Source organism: Phocoena phocoena, chromosome 11, assembly GCF_963924675.1.
Source record: "Phocoena phocoena chromosome 11, mPhoPho1.1, whole genome shotgun sequence".
NCBI classification, from domain to species: Eukaryota; Metazoa; Chordata; class Mammalia; order Artiodactyla; family Phocoenidae; genus Phocoena; species Phocoena phocoena.
In genome coordinates this window covers 19,980,680-20,007,885 of record NC_089229.1, presented here as the reverse complement: position 1 = coordinate 20,007,885, position 27,206 = coordinate 19,980,680, and the positions used below count along the sequence as shown (strand labels likewise).

Sequence of the window (27,206 nt, the reverse complement as noted above, 5' to 3'; positions counted from 1 at the left end):
CCTGAATAATATAGAAAAAGGATATGCAGTACTTTAAAAAGTAGCATTTACAGCAAAGGAAAGAATAAACAAGACAAAAAGACAACCCTCAGAACGGAAGAAAATATTTGCAAATGAAGCAACTGACAAAGGATTAATCTCCAAAATATACAAGCAGCTTATGCAGCTCAATATCAGAAAAACAAACAACCCAATCCAAAAATGGGCAGAAGACCTAAATAGACATTTTTCCAAAGAAGACATACAGATGGCGAAGAAGCACATGAAAGGATGCTCAACATCACTAATCCTTAGAGAAATGCAAATCAACACTACAATGAGATATCATCTCACACCGGTCAGAATGGCCATCATCCAAAAATCTAAAAACAATAAATTCTGGAGAGGGTGTGGAGAAAAGGGAACCCTCTTGCACTATTGGTGGAAATGTAAATTGATACAACCACTGTGGAGAACAGTATGGAGGTTCCTTAAAAAACTATGAATAGAACTACCATATGACCCAGCAATCCCACTACTGGGCATATGCCCTGAGAAAACCATAATTCAAAGAGTCATGTACCACAATGTTCATTGCAGCTCTATTTACAATAGTCTGGAGATGGAAGCAACCTAAGTGTCCATTGACAGATGAATGGATAAAGAAGATGTGGCACATATATACAATGGAATATTACTCAGCCATATAAAGATACGAAATTGAGTTATTTGTAGTGAGGTGGATGGACCTAGAATCTGCTGTACAGAGTGAAGTAAGTCAGAAAGAGAAAAACAAATACCATATGCTAACACATATATATGGAATCTAAAAAAAGAAAAAATGGTACTGGCGAACCTAGGGCCAGGACAGGAATAAAGACACAGATATAGGGAATGGACTTAAGGACACAGGGAGGGGGAAGGGTAAGCGGGGATGAAGTGAGAGAGCGGCATTGACATATATACACTACCAAATGTAAAACAGATAGCTAGTGGGAAGCAGTTGCATAGCACAGGGAGATCAGCTCTGTGCTTTGTGACCACCTAGAGGGGTGGGATAGGGAGGGTGGGAGGGAGACGCAAGAGGGAGGGGATATGGGGATATAAGTATACGTACAACTGATTCACTTTGTTATACAGCAAAAACTAACACAACATTGTAAAGCAATTATACTCCAATAAAGATGTTAAAAAGTAAAAAAAAGCATTTGGCTTATGTGATAAAATAATGAGACATGGAATCTAAAGGTCCTTTTTGGTCAAATTTTTGTGTGTCCAGAAAGGGTAACCCCTTTACAGCAGTCACCAACAACAGTAATCATGAGACTCTCAGCTGTGGTAGACAGTTGATGAGATGATGTAATAACATTGTAACATTTGCCCCGATGCCTCATTCTTAGACACCAGGAAATAGTGCACAAGGCAGGAACTCTGTTCTCTATCCCTCTTTCCATCAGCTCCCTTTCTGCCTGGTCCTTTAATAGCTGTCTGCCATTGGCTCATTCTCTGCTTTGGCTTCCCCGTCTACTGATTCTTTTTAGCCACACTTTATTGCTGCATGGGAAAAACAGTAGCTCTGAAAAAAATCTCTGATAATGATAAATGAAAGAAGCTCAAAACTACGGATCGTTATCAGAGTGAAGGCCTTTGGCAATTTTCCACATTGACTCTAAATTAGGGAATAGTCACAGCTATCACCTCTTGAGCACTTGCATGGCTCTGGCATTGTACTCAGTGCTTTACATGCCTTATCTCATTTATTCCTCACATTAATCCTGTAAGGGTTTTACCGCCACTGTACCAATGAGGCAGAGAGGTTCTGTAACTTCCTTATACTGCTAAAAAGTGTAGAGCCAGGGTTAAAACTCAAGTCTCCAAACCCCACACTCTTAACGACTGCTGCTCAGTACTGTGGGATTATCAATGTATTAGGTACTGTGGAAGGATATAAAATGCATTTTTAAAAAATCCGTTTTAGGAACTATATAGTATACTGTGTTAAAGGGATAGGATAATACTTCTGTGACACTGTTAATACAGTCCATAACCATGTGAAAAATGACCTGCTTTAGGTTTCCATAGCACTGAAGAAATCCTAAGTAAGGAGAAGCTGGCTGTAGGCTGAATTCGTTTAGGAAAGCTTTTATGGAAAATGTTGAGTCTTCAGCTGATTCTTTACCTACTGGTCAAGAACCCAAGGATCAAATTCCCAGGCTAGGGAATTCCCTGGCGGTCCAGTGGTTAGAACTTGGCGCTTTCACTACTGGGGCCTGTGTTCAATCCCTGGTCAGAGACCTAAGATCCTGCAAGCCGAGCAGCCAAAAAACAAAAAAGCCAGGCTAAAAATTCAAGGCAAGAATGTAAAATTAAGAATCTGTACCTATGTATAGATTAAAATAGGCTAAAACAGAAACATAGCTTTGCAAAGTCTAATGCATTTTAGTTAATATGGTGAACTTGCTATGGTAAACTGGAGTCATATAACAATGCAATGTTCTGGTTAATTGTTATTTAATGACAAATGCAATGTTCTGGTTAATTGTTGTTGTTATTTAATGACTTAGACTTTACCTTTCTGGCTTATAACTTCATTAAAAATCTTTCTGAAATGAATCAGTTCACATTCCTGGCCCAGTTGTATATTTTATACTCATTTGCTATCGACTGAGAGCCTAATGTGTGCCTAGAACTGCACATACAAAGATGAGTCACTTGCCGATGGAATATGCCAGACAGATTGGGGTAAAAGCATTCTAGGCAGGAGCATGAGGAAAGGAAGTACTCAGAACATTAGGGGAATGGCTGTTATGGTTGAGCACCATGCATGTCAGGGACTGGAGGAGATCCTGCAGTGCCTAGGGGTCAACCATGTAAAATACTTACTCTGTATGGCACAGATCCTAATCTGTGTATTTTTTCACTTTACCAAAGTAAAGATGCCATTGAGCATTGAGTAGGATACATTGGTTCCAGCTTAACACTATAAGAAGGATCTGTATGTAGGACATCAACCAAGCCTCTGGAAATGCTTACAAACTCAGTCAGTATCAATTGTTGACTAGGACGTATTTCCTGAAAATCTGTCAATTTTTGAGAGGTTTAATTTTTATGGTGTTTATGTTATTAGAATACAGATAAATGATACAGATATATGAAACCAGGCTAAACAATCTCAGAATCTACTGTGGAAATTTGTTTTATGAATGTATTCTTGGTTTAAGCCTACTTAACGTGGTTTCCCTTGTTCTGAAAGACTGAAGAAAGATATGCCAAATGAGAGCTTAATTGGACTAAAAAACTTACTACATTTTGCTGTTTAATTTTTTTCCAATTTTCAAAGACCGTTAAGTTATTTATTACTATTGCTCCTGTTTTAAGTTTACTAGTGAAAAGCATAGGCTCTAGAATCAGATTGGGTAGAATCAAATTCTGTCTCCAAGACACCAGTTGTTTGACCGCAAATAAATTATTTAACCTCATTTTCTTCATTTGTAAAATGAGAATAATCATAATTGTGTTAAAAGGTTATTGTAAAGATTAAATAATAATGTATATAAAGGACTTAGTACAGAATCTGGAGGACAGAAGTACTCAGTAATAAGGTTAGCATTATCATGACATATCCTTTAATTCAATTTCTTTTGTATGTTTACTTTGAGTGACATTAAAAAGTAACTCTTACTAAAAGAAAATCAGATGTCATGTATTAATCAGTAAGTTACTGATAAGGAACTAATTTCATAAGGAAATAAGCATACAGAAGAAACTGAGTTAAAATAAATTTGAGGATGGAAGGTCAATATAATTTGAGTGATTTTAGTGAACACTGATATAATATTTTTACAATGAATTTTAATAAATATTTTTGCAGTATTCATACAAATATTTATTAAGCATCTGGTATATGCCAGGCCTTGTTCTAGGGTAACATGAGTAAACAAAATATGAGTAAACAAAACAGACAAAAATCTCTGCCCCCCTTGGAGTTTATGTTCTAATATGGGAGACAGACAATAAAGCAAGCTAAACAAGTAAATACTGCACATAACACATTAGCTAGTGAGTGGTAAGTGCTCTGTGTCATGAACTGTAAAGAGTCTGGGATTTTACCCTTACAAGCTTCTGAGCGAGCCGGTTAATGTTTCATGAATGCTGAGAGAAGACACAAAACTCCTGGGTCAGAGGCAGAGGACAACTTTATAACTCAGGGCAAAAGCAGCAGCCTAAGGTTCAGGTTCATGCCGGGTTCCCTTGCTCCACTCCCGAGCCCCATGGGGTCATGCGGTGTGACTGGATGAATGCCTGCACATGTGGTGGGTGGCATTATGGGAGAGGAACACTGAGGGATCTGTTGCTTTTATAGTAAGTGGAAGCAAGCCTGCTCTTTGCGGGGAGATGTAACCTCATCCTTCAAGGTTGCTCACTGCATACACAGCCCTGAGAAATGGCCCGGGTAAAGCGTGCTCAGGATCTTGGATTCCTTGCACACCCCACAGGAACGTGCAGGGATGCTCAGGGTTCATGGCAGAGTGCCTCTCCTAATTGTATGAAGAAAATTTAAACAGAGAAGGAAGAGAGTTACTAAATACTATTCTGTTTTTCTTATGAACATTAAAATACTGTTTTATACTGTTTCATAGAACAGAAAAAGAAATACTATTCTATTTTACTTGCAGATATTTTGTTATATGTTTTATCTCCTGAAAATATGTAGATTTTATTACAAATATGAATTTGTTATCTTGAATAAGATAATTTAAACGACAAAACATTAATAACTATCTCAAACTATAATTTTCAACTTTTAATTAAGGATTTTTTAAAGTTAATCAGTGATATATTAGTTTTTTCCTTAGTATAGTTAGTGAAATAATTTACAGGATAACAGTTAAAATCTGTCCCTATATTAATGCTTGCCATGTGAGATAAGGCATATCTTATTTATAGCATATTTGCTCCCATGTATCAAGGGTCTGCTTCCATGCAATTCAATACAGCAAACAATCCTTAAAGTTTAATTAAAAAATCTAAACCAAGTCCAATGTTGACTTGTATTATGTGGTACTTTGTTATTTACATGTGAATATTTAGACTCGGTGTTAATTTTCTCTTCTTTCAAAATCCTTAGAATTTCCATATGGTATTATGTCCATTTTTCCACATATTTGTGGTAAAGAACTAATTTCTACCCTGCCCGCCCCCCAAATCCATCATGGAGAGATAACATGCAATTAAAAAATTAAAAAACAGACTTACAAAATGCAGTCCCCAATATTTCATTCAATTCAAGAGATACAAAATTACTCTATCAAACTATGATGAAAGTTTCTAAATGCTTACTCTCAATTTCTATACTTATTGCGGACTGTAACAAACCCTAGACCACACTTTGAAGAGCACTGTTGTAGATTGTTCTCTATAATAGTTTGAGAATGTACCTGCACCATATCCCCAGTATCCATCTTTCTTGGATTTTTTATGTCTTTGGATTTACTTTTTAAAATCTTGGACCCCCTAATGAGTTCTCTACGTTTGTAAATTGTTATACAGATTATTCTTTTATTTGTCTAATACATCTTTCAAGCTTCAACTGGCTCTTCATATTTCAGATATTTAAGGATTTTGTTAGTGATTCCACCCTTTTTACCATATCCTTTCAGCTTTCTTTTTTCCAGACTCAAGAATTGTCATTTAACATACATGCATGAACACCAACATTCTTCATTGTAAAGAAAAAAATTACTGAGAAAAAATAAACAATAAAAAATTTCCCCAAAAAATTGTCATTTATTTAGTTTATCCTTAAAAGGCAGAGAGGAAGAATGAAGCTTTCAGTTTAATTTAAAATCTGTGGTGTGAATGATGCGTATGTGAAACCAAGGTTCCTAGCTCAATCCCTGTATGTGTCATTTAGTTCAGAGAAAGTTTGTTCTATAATTTCTGTCAGCTTTTCTAGTTGCTTCTGGTCACTAATCATATCCTGGAAAAATTATGGATCAACTTAATGTAATTCTGCCACTGTTACTGGAAAAAGAGTGCACAATTCTAATAATAAATCATAGGTGTAGTAGCAAGAATGTTGGCTCTGGAGTCTTTTTCCTGTAGTAATATCCCCTGTTTCAATACAGGCATGAAAAAATCATTTCAATTTCCCCTTCCCAAAAAACAGGCACAATTTATAGTTCATAAGACTCATAACTGATCTTAATAAATGTTATTACTTTTCCTCCTTTTTCTCCACAAAATGCCGTACATTGTATTATTACATTTACCTTTTTCAACTAACTTGACTATTTCTCCATGCAGCCTGGAGGCCTTGGTTTGCCCAGCACTGATCTTACAAATACTGGATGTTATTATTTTCCTTTTATTTATGCGTTAATGTTCCATTCACCTTCTCCTTCTAAATGCCCCCAAAAATAACTCAGTTGAGAAGTCTTTTCTTCTATATCTGGATCTGTTCCTTACATTTCTTATATTTGCAGAACAATAAGTATTCCTCTAGCATCTAAAAACTCCAGGGCATCCAAATGGAGATGCAAAGTAGGTAGACATAAAAATTTGGAGCTTGGAAAAAAAAGATGTGGATTAGGAGAAATGGATTTAGAGGTCATTAGCATATAGATGGTAGTCTTAGGTATACATGTAATACTCAGAGAATCTAAAAAGAGAAAAGAGGAATTCTGGAAACAGTAGCATTTAAGATGTGGAGGAAGGAGCCTGGGAAGAGCTTCCAGCAAGCTAGGAGAATCACGAGAGAACATGGCAATAAAAACATAGCAAAGCATTTCAAGAAAAAGGGAGTGATCAGCATTTTAAATATTGAGAGGAGTTATGCAAGATAGTAACTGAAATGTATCCCTTGCATTCAACAAATTGAAAGTCACTGTTTACCTTAAACAGTTTTAATAGAATGGGGCCAAAAACTGGACTATAATGGATTAAGCAGCAAATATGAAGAGAGGAGGAAATTACAAATGTGGACTACTTCTCAGCCTGTTTTTGGAGCAAAGGAGAGAGGAGTTGATAGCTGCAGGGGATGCAGATTAGAGACTGATGTTGGTTTAGTGGGTTTTTGAAAGAAGTTTGTTTATATATAGGGGGAAAATGTCTGTGGAAACCAAAAAACTATAATAACTATTAGTAACATAATGAGAAAAACTGTTGTAATTTTCCCTACTTTTTAAATGAAATTGACTTGAGAGTGTTTAAGAATTTGCCTTAAATCATCTGGTTGTTTTTATATTATCATAATTTTTCCTGATTATAAGAGTAATACATGATTGTTATTAAAAAATTCAAACTTTGCAGAAGTATGTAAAGTAGAAGATAAAAGCCTTCTGTAATCTCAGTGATAACTGTTATTAGCAATTTTATATATGATATACAAGTTTTTTACCTATATGTAAGTGCATTGTTCTGTAGGCTTTTTCACTTAATTGATAATTCAGTGATGAAACTAAAGGTAAAAATAAACCAAGCCTATAGAGATTTTTACATCTTTTGATTTTAATATAAGGTTAATTAAGCTTCATATTTAGGAATTTGATTTACAAACATCTGTTCTTTATCTTTCCTCTTTAGAGTGGATGTAACTGAAATTCAGGTAGCTTTAGTGATCATCTTTGTGTTGTCTACATTTGGAGGAGCAACAATGTGGGACTATACGGTAAATCTGAGGATTTAAATTTATATTTAAGTACTTTAAAAATATTTAGGAAAAATATTGCATTGTTAATTTTCTTCAGAAATCCTTGGAGTTGTATTTAATAGTCATTCCATTTCTTAACCTTTTTTCTTCATTTTATAATTTTACTATTCTATATACCTTATTACAGCATGAATATACTACCCTATGCATGAATGTACTACCACATAAAAGAAAACGACCCCATTTCCCTAATATAAAATTAAACAGACTAGGTGAACTACCTTTTCAGGCCAAAACTTATCTCATAAAATAGATACATAAAACGTAAATTCAGTAAAATATTTTATGTTTGAAACTTGTCCCTCAATATTAGGAAAGAAAAGTTGCTAATTTGCATTTTTTATAACCTACTATAGTGAAGTTTCCCACGCTAAGGAGTGTTTTTATTTTCTGCGTGGTTGGAGACCTCAGTATTTTGATAAAAGCTGATTCTCAGAGGCCACTGTTATAAATTCATGCTTTGTATAGGCAGAAAATTTATGAAGAAACTATTCTGTCTCTACAACCTAAGTTTACAGTATTGGCTGACTAAAACTTCATGCCCAGAGAGTTAAGAAGAGTAATAAGGATAATATCAATAGTCAACAACTAATACTTACTCAACATTTACTGTGTTCCTAAATATTTTACTATCACTGTTTTCATCTGACCCTCAGAACAACCCTGTGAAATAGATACTGTCATTTTTGTGTTTTATAAATAAGTCTTAGAATGATTAAGTAATTTGTCCAATGACACATAACTAGTAAGTAAGTACTGGAGCTGATTCCAGACTCTGTTTTTAATCACTAAGCTATATAACCCTGGTAAAAATAGTAAGAGATACAAAACTAAACATACTCTTACCATAGGATTCAGCAACTATGCTTCTTGGTATTTACCCAAATAAGTTAAAAATTATGTCTCTGCAGGGAATTCCCTGGCAGTCCAGCGGTTAGGACTCTGTGCTTTCACTGCCGTGGGCCCAGGTTCAATCCCTGGTCAGGGAACTAAAATCCCACAAGCTGCATGGCACAGCCAAAAAAAAAATTATGTCTTTGCAAAAACCTGAATACAGGTATTTATAGCAGCTTTATTCATAATTGCCAGAACTTGGAAGCAAGTCCTTCAGTAGATGTCCTCCAGTGGGTGAATGGATAAACTATGGTACATCCAGGCAATGGAATTGTATTCAGTGTTAAAAAGAAAGAGCTGTCAAGCCATGAAAAGACACGGAGGAAACGTAAATGCATGTTATTTAGTGAAAGAAGCCACTCTGCAAAGGCTCCATTTTGTATGATTCCAATCATACGATATTCTGGAAAAGGCAAAATGATGGAGACCGTGAAAAGACCTGCTATTGCCAGAAGTTATGGGTTTAAGGAGGGATAAATGGACAAAGTCCAGGGGATTTTTAGGGCAGTGAAACTATTCTGTGTGATGCTATAATGGTGGATACCTGTCCACCTGTCATTATGCATTTGTCATTTATGCATTATGCATTGTCATAGAATGTACAACACCAAGAGTGAACCCTAATATATACTATGGACGTTAGGTGATAATGACGTGTCAGTGTAGGTTCATGGATTGTAACACATGGATTGTATCACTCTGGTTGGTGGAGGATGTTGATAAGTGGGGAAGCATGTGTGTATGAGTGCAGGGAGTATATGGGAACTCTGTGTACTTCCCGTACAGTTTTGCTGTGAACCTAAAATTGCTTTAAAAATTAAGTCTGTTTTTCAAAAATTGTAAGAGATTTCCCTGTGGCATTTAGTTTCAGAATTGCCAATCACAGTTCATATCACTAGGCTCAGAAATAGACTTTGAGCATATTTTTAAGTAGAGGAACATTCCCTGAGATATTCATATTCCTTCTTATCATGTAAGAATAAATAATAGAATCAAGGATACATAGGCCTCTAAAATATGCTAGAGGGATGTGATGTGTCTTTCATGGTACCTGTTCAGCCAGTACCCATTAGAAGGGAATGTGGACTTAGAGGCAGTTAGGCAACTCTGGTCATTGTCAGATGTGGTGTTTTAAATTTGGAATTCTGATTTGGTTATACTGGGGAAGAATTTAATCTTAAAATCATTTCATTCAGTGTTTTGCCAATACCATAGGAAGAAAGCATACCTACTTATTCTCATCAATAAGAATACTTAATTTAGATATAGATCTTCTAATTTTAATTGCTGATCTGTAGTTTCCACAAATTTTGGTGCAGTATTTCAAAGTATATTTTCAATACACAATAGCCTACAGCTTTTGGCAATTCATTGTTACTGTCTTTTAAATCCTTTGCTGCCTTTGGAAGTTTTCTTGAACAGCAATTGACCAACAGGTAAATATATATTGCTAGAGATTTAATCCTGGATATTAACTACACAAAACTTTTGCATGCATACACGTTTGTCACATTCATGATGCAGACCATGGTGTCTGACTGTCCTGTGATGCTGCCTTTTAAACGTACTAAAGTCAAGTGAACTATCCTTTTTCATGTTTCTTTAAGTCAGATGAAGGCTTGTGAGATGAAATACTTCATCCCACTTATTTAAATAGACTTAGCTGGATTTTTCACTTTAAGAGATAAAACCATTAAAAGAAAAGTTACCACTTCAGGTTACATTCCAGAAGTTAAGGTTTGATTATAAGAAAAAGAATAGCTTATTGTACAGGGCTGTATCATAATGTTTCTTTACTTTTTAATAGGAAAAGAAATTCTATTTTCTTAATGATGTGTTTCTTTCCTCTACCCCTAAAGATACCTGTTCTAGAAATAAAATTGAAGATCTTACCAGTTCTTGGAGTAGTAGGTGGAGCAATATTTTCCTGTTCAAATTATTTCCATGTTATCCTCCATGGTGGTGTTGGCAAGAATGGATCCACTATAGCAGTAAGACATTAATTTCATCATCATTCAGTATTAATTTTATGATCAATTTTCTTTTCACCCAGCTACAGAGATACTAAAAATATGACAAAGTTCAAGAATAGGGAAGGAAACTAAATATCTTAAAAGTCTTTTTAGGCACATAACACAAAAGCATTTTTAAAACAGTTTAGACTGATGTTAAAGAATTTTTCCTCTTTCTACAGCCTTTCTCAGAGTAGACTTTTGTGACATTCGATTTAATCATCTGCTGTTTCATTACTGTACATAATCAAGAGTTGCCATTTGTCTTCTTGCTCGTTGTGCCTGGCCCTGATATAGGAGAGGAGGAGGAGTAGGGAATGAGTTCCTGGTTGAATATCAGGAAAGCTGCCAAAGGTCATGGTTTCACATATGGGGCAATTTATTAGTCATGATGTAAATTTTATTGAAATTTCACTGAAATGTATTTTTAAAACTATCCTAATATTTTAAAAGGTAAAAATTTTAACCTCAGTTCTGGAGTCGGTACAACTTGTATTTGTGTTCTTTACACTTTGCTCATCTATAATTCTTTTGTATTTATTCATATTTGTTTTTTAAAACTTCTTCAATACTTTTACACAGGAAAGAGGCAGAAAGGAATTCTGCCCGGTTTTTAACAAATATAACATAATATCCATGTGTTTAAAAAAACATATTGTCATCTTCAAGGTAGTTGATCACAAGAAGATAAGTACTTATTCCAGTGATGCCATCTTTTGTCAAAACATTCTTGGAATGCCTTTAAGCTATAGTTCATTCTCTCTATAATTTCTTCAGTGCTGTAGTTCAAAATTTCTATCTTTTAAGGGTGGGTTTGATTTTGAGAAAAATCAAAGTCATGTGAAGCTAGGTCTAATAAATAAGAGGAGTAAAAACATGAAATATAGCATTTTTAGTTTTAAAAAAGACTCATTCTCTTAAATGACTTATAAATTGGCTCTTAAGGCTATTTCAAAGGAATCCACATAATTCATAAATTATCAATCTTTATGAATATATGTTATATACATAATTCAAAGGCAAAGTATAAAACTCACTTAGATACATAAGTTCTGATATATTTGGAAATTTTAATTTGTTGTGTTTTGAGGTGTCTTGTCAGTTAACCTCAGAATTGCTTTAGAAATGTTAAAGTATTCTGCATAAGATGCTTAAGAATACTTTTTGCTTGACCATGGTCGATAAAATAGAATACTTGCAGGAACAGGAGCTCCACTAGGGATGATGAGATCTAGTGATGATCAGTGTCCACTTTAGAATATTTTACTAAGACATAATTCATTAAATGTCTGAAGGAAGACAAGAAATCAAACACTATGTCTGTGTTTGAAATCAACCAAGGAGTGGTTGATTTCAAACTCGTAACTGGTGGTTTTCCAACTTCTTTAGCAGCAGATTTCCTTGAATAAAATTTACAGAATCAAAGTACGGGTAAAAGCACTGTTTTAATAATCTAAATATTTATAACATAACTATATAGTATAGTGTTTTATTAAGATACGATTTTGTAATATTTATAATATTATTCATGTAATTTTATAGTAAGTTCTAATTTATAACATATAGACTTAATAAACAAGAATAAGCCTGCTTTAATGGATACATTTAAATTGGTGGTTATATATTTAGTAAGCCTTAAAATCAAATTTATTTCAATATTTTGTTTAGGATAAGCAGTGCTGAGAGCATCCTGATTTGCATAGATAAAAATGTAATGGGTCGGGTTGTACAATGTTACGTAAGAGGGCATTTGTAGTCTAAATGCAAAAGGCAGGGGCAGGGGTGGGATACTGGTATAGAGAGAGACCAGGGCAGATTTAAACTCCTCCTAATCAGTGATTAAGATTGTGAAAAAGTGGCAGGTTAAGCTTTATTTCAATATCTGCACAAAAATATGTTAACTTGGCAATTGGAGTGTTGATGGCCTTCAGCATGGTAAAATTTGGTATGGAATAAATCATGTTATTTTTTTAGTGGTTATTAGTTTAAAATGTGTGTTCATATAAAATTGGAACCAAACATCTAAGCACTGTATTACCTCTGTGTAACCCTAGGTTTCTGTGGAAGTTTGAAAAGCATGGCTAAGGTCTGTATACTCCTTTAGGCCATACATTATCATACTCTTCTCTAGGTCTCTAGTTCCTAACACAAAATAGATGCTTAGAAAATATTTGCATTGTAATAAATGCATTTTTAAAATTTGGTGCTGATTTTCTGCTTTATCCATTAGGGTACCAGTGTCTTGTCACCTGGACTCCACATAGGAATAATTATTTTACTGGCAATAATGATCTATAAAAAGTCAGCAACTAATTTGTTTGAAAAGCATCCTTGTCTTTATACCCTAATGTTTGGATGTGTCTTTGCTAAAATCTCACAGAAATTGGTGGTAAGAAATTCTTTTAATTTATGATTCATGGTATAAATACGTACTTGTTCCTCAAACACAAAGCTGGAAACTATTTCATACAATGGGTAGGTTTTTTATGGTGTTATCATCACAATAAATAGTTAGCTCTTTGTGCTCCAAGTAATACTGTAAATGAATGTTAGATTCAGAGACAGACTCCTTAGTATAGTAAGTTCTTTTAATTATTTGTTTAGCAATGATTATCAATTATAACTTTCTGATATCAAGGAATTTAAATATTAGAAACTTTAATAAGCTACCCAGTCATGAATTTGAGAAATTTTAGATTCAGTATTCCCATATCAAATGTGAGATTAAATAAATGGTCTCTTTATCCTTATTTGTCTTAATAGTAAATTAAAGTTCTAGGTAATTCTATCCTGAAACTAAAAGCTGAAACATTTAAAATTTAATGGTGAAATTATTTTGTTTACTTTTTTATAGATAGCTCACATGACCAAAAGTGAACTGTATCTTCAAGACACTGTCTTTCTTGGCCCAGGTCTTTTATTTTTAGACCAGTACTTTAATAATTTTGTAGACGAATATGTTGTTCTATGGATAGCAATGGTAAGTGCTTTTTTGGTAAGATTTTTATTTATTTTTAACAAATATCAGATAATACTATGCTTAAATGAGTCATTTCAGTGAGATATCAGGTAGCCTTACTTTCTAATCTATACAGTAACTGTTTCTGAACATTTAAAATTACTTCTTTAAAGCTTGCTTTATATTGTGTTTGAAAACGGCCCACATATCTGGAGATCAGGGTTCCAACAACCTAAATCCTTAAAAACACAACTGTGTACCTTAAAAGAATAGTACCAAAAAAACAGTACTAAGATGTCAAAAATCACTTCAACTCTCTGGCAAAGGACTACAGACATGTATTAGTGTCTGACTTACTTAATCCAGCTTGTTAGAATTATTATGAGCTTATAGCAGATAACAGGTAAATTAAATGTAGTTGGTGTTAGCAGAGGTGGGCACTATTGTATCAAGAACTGTCAGCTAATACTGAGGAAACAAAACAAAACAGAACAGACAGTACTACCCAGTACAAGGTTCTGGGACCATTTTATGCTAGAAGTAAGCAATGCTACGTATCTGTATGGCCCTTGAGGATAGTGCAAAATTTATATTAATAATGATGCCTCTTATCAAGCAAATTAAATTCTCATTAATTGCATCCTGCTTAGAAAGTGATTTGGATAATACATATATTAATTTCTGTTCAAAATGATTATAAAATAGAATTATGGTGCATAAGAGAGAAGCTTTAGCCATCTGAGGAAAAGAAAATCATTGTTGGTAACATTTTAATCACACAAGTGGATAAAGGAGGCATTACTAAATTTTTTATTTTACTAAGACATTATCTTTATGGTTGGTCTTCAATTAATGGTAGTTCTGGACAATCTTGCTACCTCCAGACCTCACTGGACTTCACCAAATTGTTAGTGATATACAAAAACTAATATTAAAGTGAGCTAAAAGAAACACTGAACCTTTTGATAATTTAAATGATCTCACACTATTTGTTAGATAGAGGTATTAAAACAAAGCCTGTCTGTTCTGTGCATGGACCCCTGGGGTACATCTGATCATCCTTTATACTAGGTTCTATATAGTATTATACTTTTTTTTAGAGTAAGTTAATAACTTAATATCCATTCAGAAGTCTTCCATTCTTCTAATAGTGGTGAGATGTAAATCTTAGTCCTTGAAAGTTTCTCAGGCAATATTCTAAAAAATATCTGAAAATCAGAATAATTTCTTTTAATTTGGTATCCACTATAAATATTATTAGGGCTCCAAAACAATCTAAATGTAAGAAATAGGTGGTGATTTTTCAAAATATCTGAAAATTCAATGTAGGGTTTCTTTTAGCGAACGTTAAAAATTTGAGCACCTCATTTGTAATGAGTGAGTTGGCCTGGTTTTACATTAGTGGTGGAGATTATGGTGAGAAAGTCAAATTCAATTTTTCTTTAAAACACTTTGTGGACCACAATTAAAAACAAACAAAAAGCCACTATGTATACCAAAATAAGCGTCTTGTGCCCTTTGGCATCCTTAGGGAAAAGGTTCTTGCTTCAGAGAGAAAAGAGTCAGACAGAGTTTTTCAAGTAAATGATAAGGAGATTTTTTTCCCCCCATTGATGAGAATTCCCTCTCCACCCGCAGAGCTGTGAGGCTCCTTTTTCTAAAAGGAAGCATTTCCCCCCAGCCTCTGGGAAAGTTCTTAAATAGTGTGCCTCCCTGCTTAATTTTGTAAAGAACACAATTTTGTATATGCCTTCCCTCAACTATGATGTCTCTTCCAGGCCTTTACTTTCTTACAGCTACTCTCAAAGGAATAAGAAAAGTATATGGTGAAGTGATTTCATTGTAATGACTGATAGATAGCCCCTTCTAGTAGAAAATTTGAGGCTTTGTTGCACAGTAGAAAATTGAAAGGATATGGAGTCAGAAGACTTGAGTTCTGTTGTTTTCCAGCTTTTGTAATTTATACCTTTTACCACTCTGAGCCTCAGTTTCTGTAACTGTGAAATACCCTGCATATTCTAGAGGACTACAGTGAGGTCCAAATATGAACTATAAAATGTAATATTTTTGGTTAAGGTTTGAAGAATTTTTGGTTAAGGTTTGAGTTTAGGGGGTGAGGGGACAGAAAAATAGCTGCTGCTTTAGAAAAGATAGACCATAATCCATTTTATATTTTCTTTTTTGCTTCTAAAGGTCATTTCTTCATTTGATATGATGAGGTACTTTAGTGCTTTGTGCCTGCAAATTTCAAGACACCTTCATCTAAGTATCTTCAAGACTTCATGTCATCAAGCACCTGAACAGGTTCACGAGCATATTGACTAATAGCCCAAGGAAAAGAGGAGAAGCAGTTAGGGGAACCTAGGAGTGAAGGGAATCCCCTTTTTCAGGAGGCTAGTATACTATCAAATAAGGTTATATTTTAATATAAACATTAAGTCCTGTAGATTCCATTATGTCTGTTTCAGTGGCAAAGCCCTCGTTGTGTAGCAACATTTTTTATCAAGGTATTATCAGAGTAATACAATCTGTAAATTAATTAGAAACAAAACCAAAGAAAGAAATTTCAATTTTCTGAGTATAAAAAAGTGAACCACTATAGTTCTAAAGAGCAATCTCTTTGTCTCAGAAATCCTTATCAGACAATTGGGGTTTTCTCTGCCAAAGGATTACATAAAAATTCAGGACTTAAAGGATTTTAGCCATCTTGAGGGTGATGCTTACTTCACTAAAAATTGACAAGTGCGTTCATAATATTACATAAGTGCATGAATTGTAATAGTGTAATTATTGAGTCAAATGATGTTATAGGTATTTTTTATTAGCCATTTTCAAAAACGGTACATTAATTACTATTGTATAAAACAAAATACTTGCTTTAGTATACCAACTTCTGTAATTTGTAGTCAGTAAGAGGAATTTATCTTACCAGTTCAGAAAAACAAATGAATCTTTACAGTGAGGGCAACTTGTTCCTTGATATTCTGAGTTTAAACTTCACTGTCACAAAAAAAGGAGACATTAAACATTTCCCTTTGTGAAAAACAAAACAATAGCTAAAGCACAATTGACATGTAAGAAAATTAGTAATTTATGAAAACATAGCAAAATTATCTTCCCTTTAGAATATCAGCTAAAGCTACTTCAAGTACACTTTTACTCATTTGAGGTAAAATGGGGATAAAATAAGTATCTGTTATTCAACAACTAACTACATTATGTACTGATTCTCATCTTTCCACTCTCACTTAAAAGTGTTTACCTTGCTCATTATGAATAGAACTATCACATGGGTCTTTGGTGATCCAAATCCTCGGACTCCCATCTTACCTGTTTGTAATTTTATCCAACAGTTCTGTAGACCATAAGCCATATGGTGAAATATTTTTTTTAAAAAAAGGAGTAATGAACATGTACTATATCTTAATATGCAAGAAAAAGGCATATTGAAAAAGAGTGAAAGTTGATATTCCTTAAAAGGAAAAAATAGGGACTTCCCTGGTGGTCTAGTGGCTACAACTACATGCTCCCAATGTGGGGGGCCCGAGTTCGATCCCTGGTCAGGGAACTAGATCCCACATACCACAACTGAGACCTGGTGCAGACAAATATTTTTTTTAAAATAGGAAAAAATATATACTTATGTGAATTAAGTACACAGAAAATACTCTGGAGGACTTATTTTGCCTCTGAAACAACTGGTAAATTCAATAAGGACCTTCTTAATTTGAATAGTACTTAAAACTTAAATTTTATAATACTTAAAATTTACATTCCAGCATGTACTTTGGCTTAAAAGGCTTTACAAAATGCAAAAATTTAGGAAGTAAACTGTCCCCTTAATGTCAGATATTTGTTAATGGTGGAGGACTAATTTCTTCCTACATAAGTTAGCACAGTTAGAAAAAGAGAATCAGTATGGATTCATTTTTAAAAACTTGGAAAACCTAAAACTAAGATAAGTGTGGGTTATGCAGCAAAAATTAGAATTTAAAATATGGAAAAACAGGACAAAGTCACTCCTTTCTCCGTCTATTGGGCATATTTTCTGTTTTTGAATGATTCAGTGAAAGTAGTTTCAGCAAAAAATAGTAAGTTTAACTCAAATATTTCAAACAAATGCTGAAACAATTTAATATTTATTAAATCAAGAGTTTCATATGTTTTTCTATGTTAAAAAATGCACATTTTAAAATACAGGATATAGGAATTAACTGTTCAAATTTGGAAATGAATGTAAAAACATCCATATATTTACTGAATATTAAAACTGAAAAATAAGACATTCTGTGTAATTTATAGTTAAAGACAGATGTGAAATACTTAAACCATAAGTAATTAGGTATGTTAATGATATGCTCTTAATCATTACTAAGGGCATGTGTCATTTAATTGTGGACTGAGCCAAATTAAATGGCATTTTGATGTTGTGGAAATGACATTCACAAATCCATGTCTTAAAATGGATTATTTATATATCTTGTTCGGTTGTGTTGATGGTTTTTAGCAGTTTAATTTATTCCAGAACGGAAACTTAAGTTGCGTTTAATAAATTTTGTAAGTCAATAGAATGTATTTTCTTTTGAAATCTTATTTTCATTAGAATTGGTAGTGTAACTTAATGAATATGCATGAAAGGGTGTACATATAAAACAGATTTTGTGGGTTTTTTTCCTTAAGAACAAAATTAATTAACCATCTATACCTGTGCTTTCTACCTTTTGGAAGTGATACAAATACACTGAAGCCAAAACTTGAAATTAAATCATATTTATTGCTAAGAGTTAATTGACAAATGTTAGAAAAAATCACTATTAGTATTAAAGAGCTGAAAGCACAGTGGTACATATAATTTAGGAATTGCTGCTACTCACATAACTTCATTATTTTATTTGGAGGTGAAGAAGAAGGGTCTTGCACTTAAGCTAATGATTAATATGATGTAATATTTTAAACCAGAATTTTCAACCACTCTAAAAACTTACATGCCTCTTAGCTAATGTTATAATTGTATCATATTACTTAGGTTCAAGTTATTCCTTCAAAGAGTCATCAGAATAACATGGACTGAAGAGACTTTCGAACATTTGCCATCTCTTGCTGCTGCTGTCAAATGAAAGGAGATATTAAACATTTGTTTAATTTTTAGATAAGTGTTATATATATTTCAGCAAATAAAATATTTCAATGCTTACAATAATCCTTATTTTTTCAATTTTAAATATAATAACTTACCGTTTCAATCATAATTTTTTTTTGCAACATAGCCATTTCTTTTCTAAGTTCATTTTGTGCACCAGTAAGTAGATAATCGTGATTCTTCTCCAAGTCCTCCATACTCTAAAACACAAAAGGCTAGTTCAGTTACAAACCACCACTTTTCATCTCAGGTTCAAAACTTATACAATTAATTTTCAAAAGCAGGAACTTTTTAATATTCAACAATGCACATTATTTATCTCAAATAAAAATATTCTAATACATGAAAACCAAAATATCCACTGAAGGAATAGAAAATGTCAGACATAAATCAAATATTATTAAAGGAGGTACAATAGTAGTGTACCTTCTCACTGGAAGAAACAAACAAAAATAACACAAAATTTTATAAAAGGAATAGAAGCAAAACTTCCTGTAGCTATATAGTAGAAAATGGGGACTTAATTCCAATTTAGTTGGCAAAAGAATAAGACTGAAAGGAAGGTTAGGAAAAGGGGTTAAAAGTGTTCTAGGGCAAGAGCATAAACAAAAGCATGAAAGTGCAAAGTGAGTGAGTTCAGAGAAAGCCATTATGTGGAGGGGGTGGAAGTAATGGATGAATGTAGTAATTGGAGCATTAAAAAAAGAATCATATTTTTGGGGGGTGAATCTTGAATACCTAAGAATTTAGAATGAGAAGCTACTGACAGTTTTTCAGGAGGGAAAAGGTAATGTTGTAGAAAGAAAATATGGCAGACCCACGAAGGATGGGTTGGAAAACAGAAATCAGTTAAGAGTTTTCATAGTATAAGCAAAGAATAATGAGGTTCTGAACTAGGGCAGTAGCAGTGAATGTGAAGAATAAGAGAGATGGAGGAGTCAAATATAGTACTAAAGTTCTACACCAAGTGGTAATACTTAGTGATAGCATTTAGTACTTAAATTAAATCGAAAACAATGCATTCAAAATGGAAAACTGTTAAGAATTTAAAATGTATAAGCAAAATGTTCTTCCCTTAAACTGAGAAAAAATTTATCTTCTACTTCCACAAATGAATTATATTTTATAAGAATGTATTATGTTACCAAATACAACAAACCTTTATGAACTGCTCATATAATTGTTTAATTGTTTTCAGTCTCTGGTTCTGAACAATTCTAGACTGTTGAAAAACTTTCTGTTGCTGTCGAAACATATTCTACAAATGTAAAAGAAAAAATTATGAAATAACAATTTGGGTAAAATTTAGCAAAAATTAATTCTACATTACACTTAAAAGGAATAGTTTTTAACTCAATATTTTTAAGATTTTAGCATTTACTATGACTGAGTTTAGATAATTTGTGTTCACCTCTTATATACAATAATATAATAACCCTACCGGTCATTGAGTAGGAAATCTCAACAGTACTCAAAACATATTTTAATTCTTGGTGCTTTCAATGTCAACACAGATGATCCTTACAATATTGCTGGTCTTTCAGTTTCTTGGCCTGTTTTCCACCAATGATTTTTGTTCTTCACCCTACTTTAGCCATCCACTTACATAAGCATACCCTAGATTTTGTCATTACCAAAAACTATAACCTCTGCATAGTATTAATAATAGCAAACTTGATATTAACAATATGTTACGGAGCAAAGACCAACAGCTTTTATGAGTATGGTATGTGCCTGTACTTCTGCATTCAGCAGAACCAAACTCATAGCCAGCAATGGGCAATGGAACCTGGCTAAGGTCCATGGATGTACTGCAAGGCCGGCCTCTCCCTTCCTACTTGACACTTGGTAATAGTAGATTAATTATAAAGCTATAAAGCTAAGCATAATACTAACAGTTAGTTTTTCTTCTTGTTCATCAGCTTTCTGCACATCTATATCCCACTGCTGGAACAAAGTCAGAAACTGCTGAGAATATTCTTGGTTAAGCTTCTGCCTGTAAAACATAATGAATATTGTCATATTTCACATCAATATGGAAAGACTTTCAAGACAAAACTGATTTGACTAATTATACTATAATAAAAAAGAAAATAATATCAGATTTTCAGATGTGAAGCCAAGAAGTAAAGTTATGATTTATGATGATTCAGAAGTATTTATTTTCCTAACCAACTAACAGAAAAACCCTCTCATGTACTTTAAGCTCTTGAAAACTAAGGGAGTTTTATTGTACATATACATTTTCCAGAAAAGTCCATTTTATCTCCAAGCAATTTATTTTTCATTTTCTCCTACTGAATATAGGTTGTGATATGATAAATAGATTCACTGAAGTTATTATATTTATCATATAAGATTTCCAAATAGAAATATTTCACTTAATTTTTCCTCATTTTGGTACAATGATTTTGTACAAAAGAATAGTTAATTCAGCTAAAATATACAAATTATTTATAATACATAAGGTTCATCTTTTTCTACACTGTTAAACAGTTAACTATCATAAGACTAATGGTTTATATGACATTTACTTTTTATTCAGCTAGTGTATTTTTAGAATGAATATAAATTACCTTTATTGTTTAAAAAAACCCTCAAACATTATTTAAAAGGGGAAAAAGGACATCTTTATTGATTTCTAGGAAATATATCTCAAGTCTGTGAAGGAATGAAGTTATAGGACTAAAGGACTTAGGAGAAAATCAAGCCAAATATACTTTTTTACTAGAGATCCCAATAAGTAGAAGATGATAGTACTTCTCATTTTGCACCGATGAATACTAAGAAATGATGCAAATGTTGTGGCAGTGAAAAAAACAACATCCTTACCTTTGCTCTTGTTGGGTTTTCCAAACGTTTTCAATTTTCTGGTTACTGGTTTTGAGAGAAGCCTTGGTATACATTTCTAGTCTTTTTCTCTTGGCAAGAAGAGCCTTGTTAATATCAGCTATATTGAAAATAAATACTCATTAAATTTAATGTGGAAGAAAGTTACTTTGTTCCCACGTATTCAAATAAACATGGATAAAGCTGGTTCAAGAGTTTTGAAAAGATCTTTAAAAATACACAAAATATCAAAAAGCAAGATTATTTCCTTGCTTTTTTTCTGAGAAAACTTTTAGTTATTGGTATCCCAATTCTGATTTTCCTAACTAGAGATAATTTTTTAATTTAGAGGTGATTAAAAAGAGCTAATAATTGAAAGAAAGGGTCTGAAAGACAGACTTTAATTTCTTCATAAGAAAACACTAATAAAGGCTAAATTTAGAACTCATTATATGAAACACAAAACTATTTTAAAAGAGTCTAAAAAGAATAAAAAGTTAAAGAAAATACTTTTTTAAAATATAGTCAGTTGATACTTTAAAAAATATTTTTACTAAAAGAGACAAAGACCAACCAAGCATAGGAAAATCTTATTTTAAGTAAATATCTAAATAAATTCATTCAAGAATCCTTTTAGGGCTTCCCTGGTGGCGCAGTGGTTGGGAGTCCGCCTGCCGGTGCAGGGGACACGGGTTCGAGCCCTGGTCTGGGGGGATCCCACATGCCGTGGAGCACCTGGGCCAGTGCACCACAACTCCTGAGCCTGCTCTCTGGAGCCCGCGAGCCACAGCTGCTAAGCCCATGCGCCTGGAGCCCGTGCTCCGCGGCGGGAGAGGCCACCGCAATGAGAAGCCCGCGTGCTGCAAGGAGGACCCAACACAGCCAAAAAGAAAAGAGAAAGAAAAAAGAACCCTTTTAAATACATTTTTATGGGACATTTTACCAATAATATAAGTACTGCGTTTCATAAACTTTTTAATACTTCAGGTAATCCTTTGCTAGGCACGTGCATATGGATCTACCATCAATAGTTACTTTTCAGTAATCATGATGAGGTGACCTACACTATTACATAAATGTTTTGTATTTCCAATATCCATCTATAATAATAAATTTATAAGACAGATTATAAAACAAGCATTTTGTTACTACCAAATAGGGCAAAGCTTTCAAAAAAGACTTGATTATATGAATAACACTAGAGAGGAGCCAAATATTGACTCTTTTGTAAGAATACTATCCCCTAACACAGTTAATGTAACTGATATTTGACATACAATTTAAAGTTTATGAACTTTTTATCTGATCTCTTGCTTACTAGCAAGGTGGTCTTTAATTCTCAACTACATAGTTTAATAATGTAAAAATAAAGTTATTTTAAAGGCTTTAATTTACACTGCCCTTCCTAAAGAACACAGGAATGCCATAGAAAATAACTAAATTGAGAAAATGAAAAACTGACATATACAGATATGTGCGTGTGTTTGTATCACTTAGTCCGTGAAAGTCCAAACAGAGGGATAGACACTTTTCCCATCCATTTTTGCTCTAAAATTTCATAGTCCATTAAACTCACACACCTATAAAGTAACAGGACCATTCTTAGCTCACTATCGTTAGCACCATCTCTTTTCACGTCAACAACTGGAAATAGTAAGGAAATCTATGAAGCCGAACCACATATACTTCTGCAAAATCTTACATATGAGAACAAAGCATTAAATAACAGTCTTATATTCCACTGATTATTACTTACTATTATACAAATTATATGGTTTAAAACAATTTTGAATACAAATATCTCCTAAAACATACCTCCAAATCTTTCCAGCATATTCTGTACTTCACCCCTGTGAAAAAAAATACATCAAAAAACTTTTAATTAAGGATCCATAAAATATCATTCTTGTTTTGGAAGAAATATCACCTGCCCAGTATTTTACATGCAATACTCATTGGACAACCAAATAGACTTTTCTTAAAGTCTAAGAGGTGAAAACTGTTTAAGCATATTACCCCACGTCTTCAACTTTTCCTGCAGAAGTCCTTTTCTTCCCATGTTTATCAAGTACTGGAGTCTTCCCTGAATTGACAATAAAAAAAGAAAAAGTTGAAATTAAGTATGCTATTTTGGTAATTTTTAAATGGAGTAATATCTTAATTTCGAGGTTTTTTGAGGCTTTGTGCCAAGACAAGTTTTTAAAACAGACATATAAATGCACTACTTTCTCTGCAGGTTAGATGGAATTAAATCAGGATCCAAGACCATTTTATGGGAACAATTTTGCAAGTCTTCCTGTGTTAACGTCATAATAATCTATGTACTGTTTATCAGACATCAGGCGAAAGATGCTATAGGAGCTTCACTAAGTCCAAAGAAGAAACATGAAGTACATGAAAATAAATGCGGGACATGGTCACTGCCCAACATTAGCTACACGGTACCTTCGATGACATCCTCTGAACCAATCAGATGTTTTTTATCTGCTTTCTCAAAGTCACAGGCTCTTATAACCTGATCCTCCATGAATGTCCTCCCAGATTTCCCGGTATGTTTTCTTCCAGAGGGCACCATTTTTCGATGTTTTCTGATTAAAAAAAAAAAAAAAAAAAATCAAACCTGCTGAATCCAAAGACACCATTTAAATAAACTGGCAAATTTCAAAATGAGAGATATCAAATAAAGATGATTTTAGTTGAATACCACTTTAGGAGTCTCTTCATTTATTCTGTTGGACCAAAAGTTAACAGAAGAAGATAATGACTGCGCCGCCCCTGAGGCCGGCGGTGGTTCGCCTCTGAGGACTGGGAGGGCGGCGGAATCCTAGCCCGGCCAGGTTCTGGCTAAATCGGGGCAAATCTAGATCCAGCTGATTTCAGTCACAATGTGAAAATCGTAATTACTGACAGGATGGATCACGAGCCCGCCCCAAAGAAGTTGCCAGCAACAGAAATACAACATAAAACGTTCTGCGTCCTGGGCCGCAGAAAATAACGTCCCGTAAGATTTCCACGACCCAGGCCTCGAGGACCAGTGAAGGGGAGACCTGGCTTCATCTAAATGGTTTCTGCGGGGTGTGGGCCCGCTGACGAGGGCCCACCCACCTCGCCTGCTGTCAACCTGTCCACCCGCCCAGCGTCGCGTCCAGTCCCGAGGCAGCGCAGCTAGCGCCTTTCCACCCACTCACGGCCCTGCCCGCAGGGAGCTGTACTGCCTTCAAATTCCTGTCAGGGGCCCCAGGGAGACCCAGCGGGTAAGATTTACCTCACAGGTCAAGAATAACCCCTGGCTCACATTCCCGCGCGGGACAAACGCTCCCCTCCTCACACCTGGAAAACACCCCAATGGCCGACGACCACAGTTATACGCCTCAGTACAGGAGTCCCCGCCGCTCCCGCCTCGCCTGCCGCAACCCCTCAGTCTTCACCTCTTCACAGCCTCGAAGCTATTCCGAAGCAGGTCAGAATTCTCGCGGAAGAAAAGCCAGCCTCGCCTCGTCCGGGAGCGTCTCTGATTGGCTGGCAGGAGGGCACATGCGTGCAGCGACCCTGGGGGCTCCGCTCCCTCGGATGCCACGCCCAACGAGAGTGCTGACCCAGAGCACCTTGCGGGCGGCATCTATGGCTAGTACACCGGAAACGAGGCGGTTTCCAGTTTCTTTTTGTAATTTAAGTTTAAAATTTTCACAATATTTTAATAATAATGTTGCAAAAGAATATAAAGAACACACAACTTAATTTGTGAAGTACAGTTTTACCAGAGCCTATTGCATCTCCTCAGGGAGTCCTTTCCCTCCCATCCCCTCATTCTCTACTCAGAGATTTTTTTAAAAAATTATCTTGAATTTTGTGTTAATCATTGGATCCTCCCATTTTCTAAGTTTTGTTACCGCATGTATGTGCCCTGAAACAACTCTGCTTAGTTCTGTTTGTGTTTGGGTAGTATAGAAAGTTGTACCATATTCTATGTACTATTCTGTCATTCGCTTTTTAAACTTAACATTATGTCACTAAGAGAATCTAGATTACATGTAGCCATAGTTCTTTCATTTTCAATGCTGCAAAATATCCCATTGTGCCTCTATTCCACCATTTATTCATTTATTTTCTTGTCTGTGGACATGTGGGTTATTTTCAGATTACAGCCTGTATAAACAATGATCCTATGAATAGTCTAATCTCCTGCATATATGCTAAAGTTTTTACAGAGTATCTGGGTGTGAAGTTTCTCAGTCATAGGCTAGATGATGTAAAAGCCAAATTGGTTTCAAATTTATACTCCCACCAACAGTGAGTTCCCATTGTTCAATGCACTCATCATCACTTGGTATAGTCAGATTTCTTAATTTTGCCATTCTAGTGGGTGTAAAATGATATTTCTTTAGGGTCTGCTTTTGTATTTCTCCAATCACTCATAAGATTAAGCTCTTGTTATGTTTATTGGCCATTTGCATTTCCTTTTCCTTAAAATATCTATTTGGGTTTCTGGCTCATTTTTCAATTGGGTTGTAGCTCTTTATATATGGGAGTGGTGTTAATATTTATGACTGCTTTCTGTATCTTTTTAAATGAATTTATTTTTATCCTGAAGTCATAAAAATACAGAAGTTTTAAGGTTTTATTTTTAAGCCTTTGTTCATCTAGAATTTATTTTTGTGCCTGGTGACCGGTAGGGTCCAATTACTCCCCCCCCCCCACCGCCCCTCACTGTGGAAACCAGTTTATTGAATAGTGCATGCTTTCCCTTTAACAGCTACGTCATCTGTCATGTTTCTGTATGTTCTTGAGTCTGCTTCCCTAGCCTGTTCCACTGGTCAGTTTGCCTATTCCTGTGCCAAAGTCAGTTTTCATCATTCCAGCTTTATTAAAGGTTTGGCATCTAAGAGGGCAAGTCACACCTTATTTTTTCTTCAGGAGTATCCTGTGTATTCTTGAACTTTTGCTTTTCTAGTGAACTTTAGAATCACTTTTCCAAGTTCCAGGAAAAAAAACAAAACAACCTACTGGATTTTAATTGGAATGGCAATAAATCTATACATCAATTTGGAGAGAACTAAGTCTTCCGATTCTTGAACGTAGCATATTTTCCATTTATTTAGAACTTCTTTAATATAATTCAATAAAGTTAATTTTTTTCTCTGTGTAGAGTTTGCACTTTTATTAGATTTATTTATAAGTAACTTATATTTTGTCTCTATTTTTTTCAAATTGTTATATAATTTTGTTCTAATTGATATATAAATATCCAATTGATTTCTGATATGGGTCTTATTTCTTTTTAAATCCACATTTTAAAAGTTTATTTATCTGCTTATACACAACATTGTTCCAGAAAGGGTTTAAGGTGGCTTAAAAGACTCCATAAAATACACCAAGGAATTAGTAATAGAAGAATCAGGAATGAGATGTATGCAAAATGCTTATATAATCCTACTCATTTACTCTGGGTGGACCACAAATTTGGCTCTAAGTTTTCAGCAGGCAGTCAGAAAAGGAAACTTAGTTACATCATTTACAGTGTTCATAAAGCAAAACCAAACCAGTTGCCCAAGCGAAGCACTGTTATTCCTAATATTAAGACCAGAAAGAAATTTCTCTTGAGAGGCTTCATAAAGAGGTCAGTGTATGATGTAATTAATAATCAGTGTTCTCAGTAGCAACCTAATGGGAGACACAAAGATG

General features: G+C 34.3%; 2 protein-coding genes across 3 annotated transcripts in view; one reads left to right on the top strand and one right to left on the bottom strand.

Annotated features, from left to right (window-relative positions):
- Nucleotides 1-18,749, top strand: part of CHPT1 (choline phosphotransferase 1) — a 34,919-nt gene extending 16,170 nt beyond the window's left edge. The window contains exons 4-9 of one of the 2 annotated variants that reach the window (XM_065886601.1): nt 7,564-7,648; nt 10,444-10,575; nt 12,827-12,985; nt 13,451-13,576; nt 15,749-15,859; nt 18,582-18,749. In XM_065886601.1, the coding sequence (XP_065742673.1) occupies nt 7,564-7,648; nt 10,444-10,575; nt 12,827-12,985; nt 13,451-13,576; nt 15,749-15,859; nt 18,582-18,626 (658 nt within the window). In that variant the 3' untranslated portion in view covers nt 18,627-18,749. Of the gene's footprint in view, nt 1-7,563; nt 7,649-10,443; nt 10,576-12,826; nt 12,986-13,450; nt 13,577-15,748; nt 15,949-18,581 lie in introns of both variants that reach the window. The other variant, XR_010656344.1, reaches the window with a different exon arrangement.
- On the bottom strand, nt 18,608-24,099 carry SYCP3 (synaptonemal complex protein 3). The gene is made up of 8 exons (XM_065886602.1): nt 23,970-24,099; nt 23,541-23,607; nt 23,340-23,374; nt 21,528-21,645; nt 20,592-20,691; nt 19,855-19,953; nt 18,791-18,895; nt 18,608-18,661 (listed from the first exon to the last, which is right to left on the bottom strand). Exons 1-8 carry the CDS (start codon nt 24,097-24,099, stop codon nt 18,608-18,610), a joined length of 708 nt encoding a protein of 235 aa, XP_065742674.1.
- Nucleotides 24,100-27,206: the final 3,107 nt, after the last annotated feature.

Coding starts and splice junctions, on each gene's coding strand:
- SYCP3 (XM_065886602.1), bottom strand. CDS start 24,099: ATGGTGCCCTCTGGAAGAAAACATACCGGGAAATCTGGGAGGACATTC. Junction 23,608..23,969: donor TTCAGAGGATGTCATCGAAG/GTACCGTGTAGC, acceptor TTGTCAATTCAG/GGAAGACTCCAGTACTTGAT. Junction 18,896..19,854: donor TATATGAGCAGTTCATAAAG/GTTTGTTGTATT, acceptor TTTGTGTTTTAG/AGTATGGAGGACTTGGAGAA.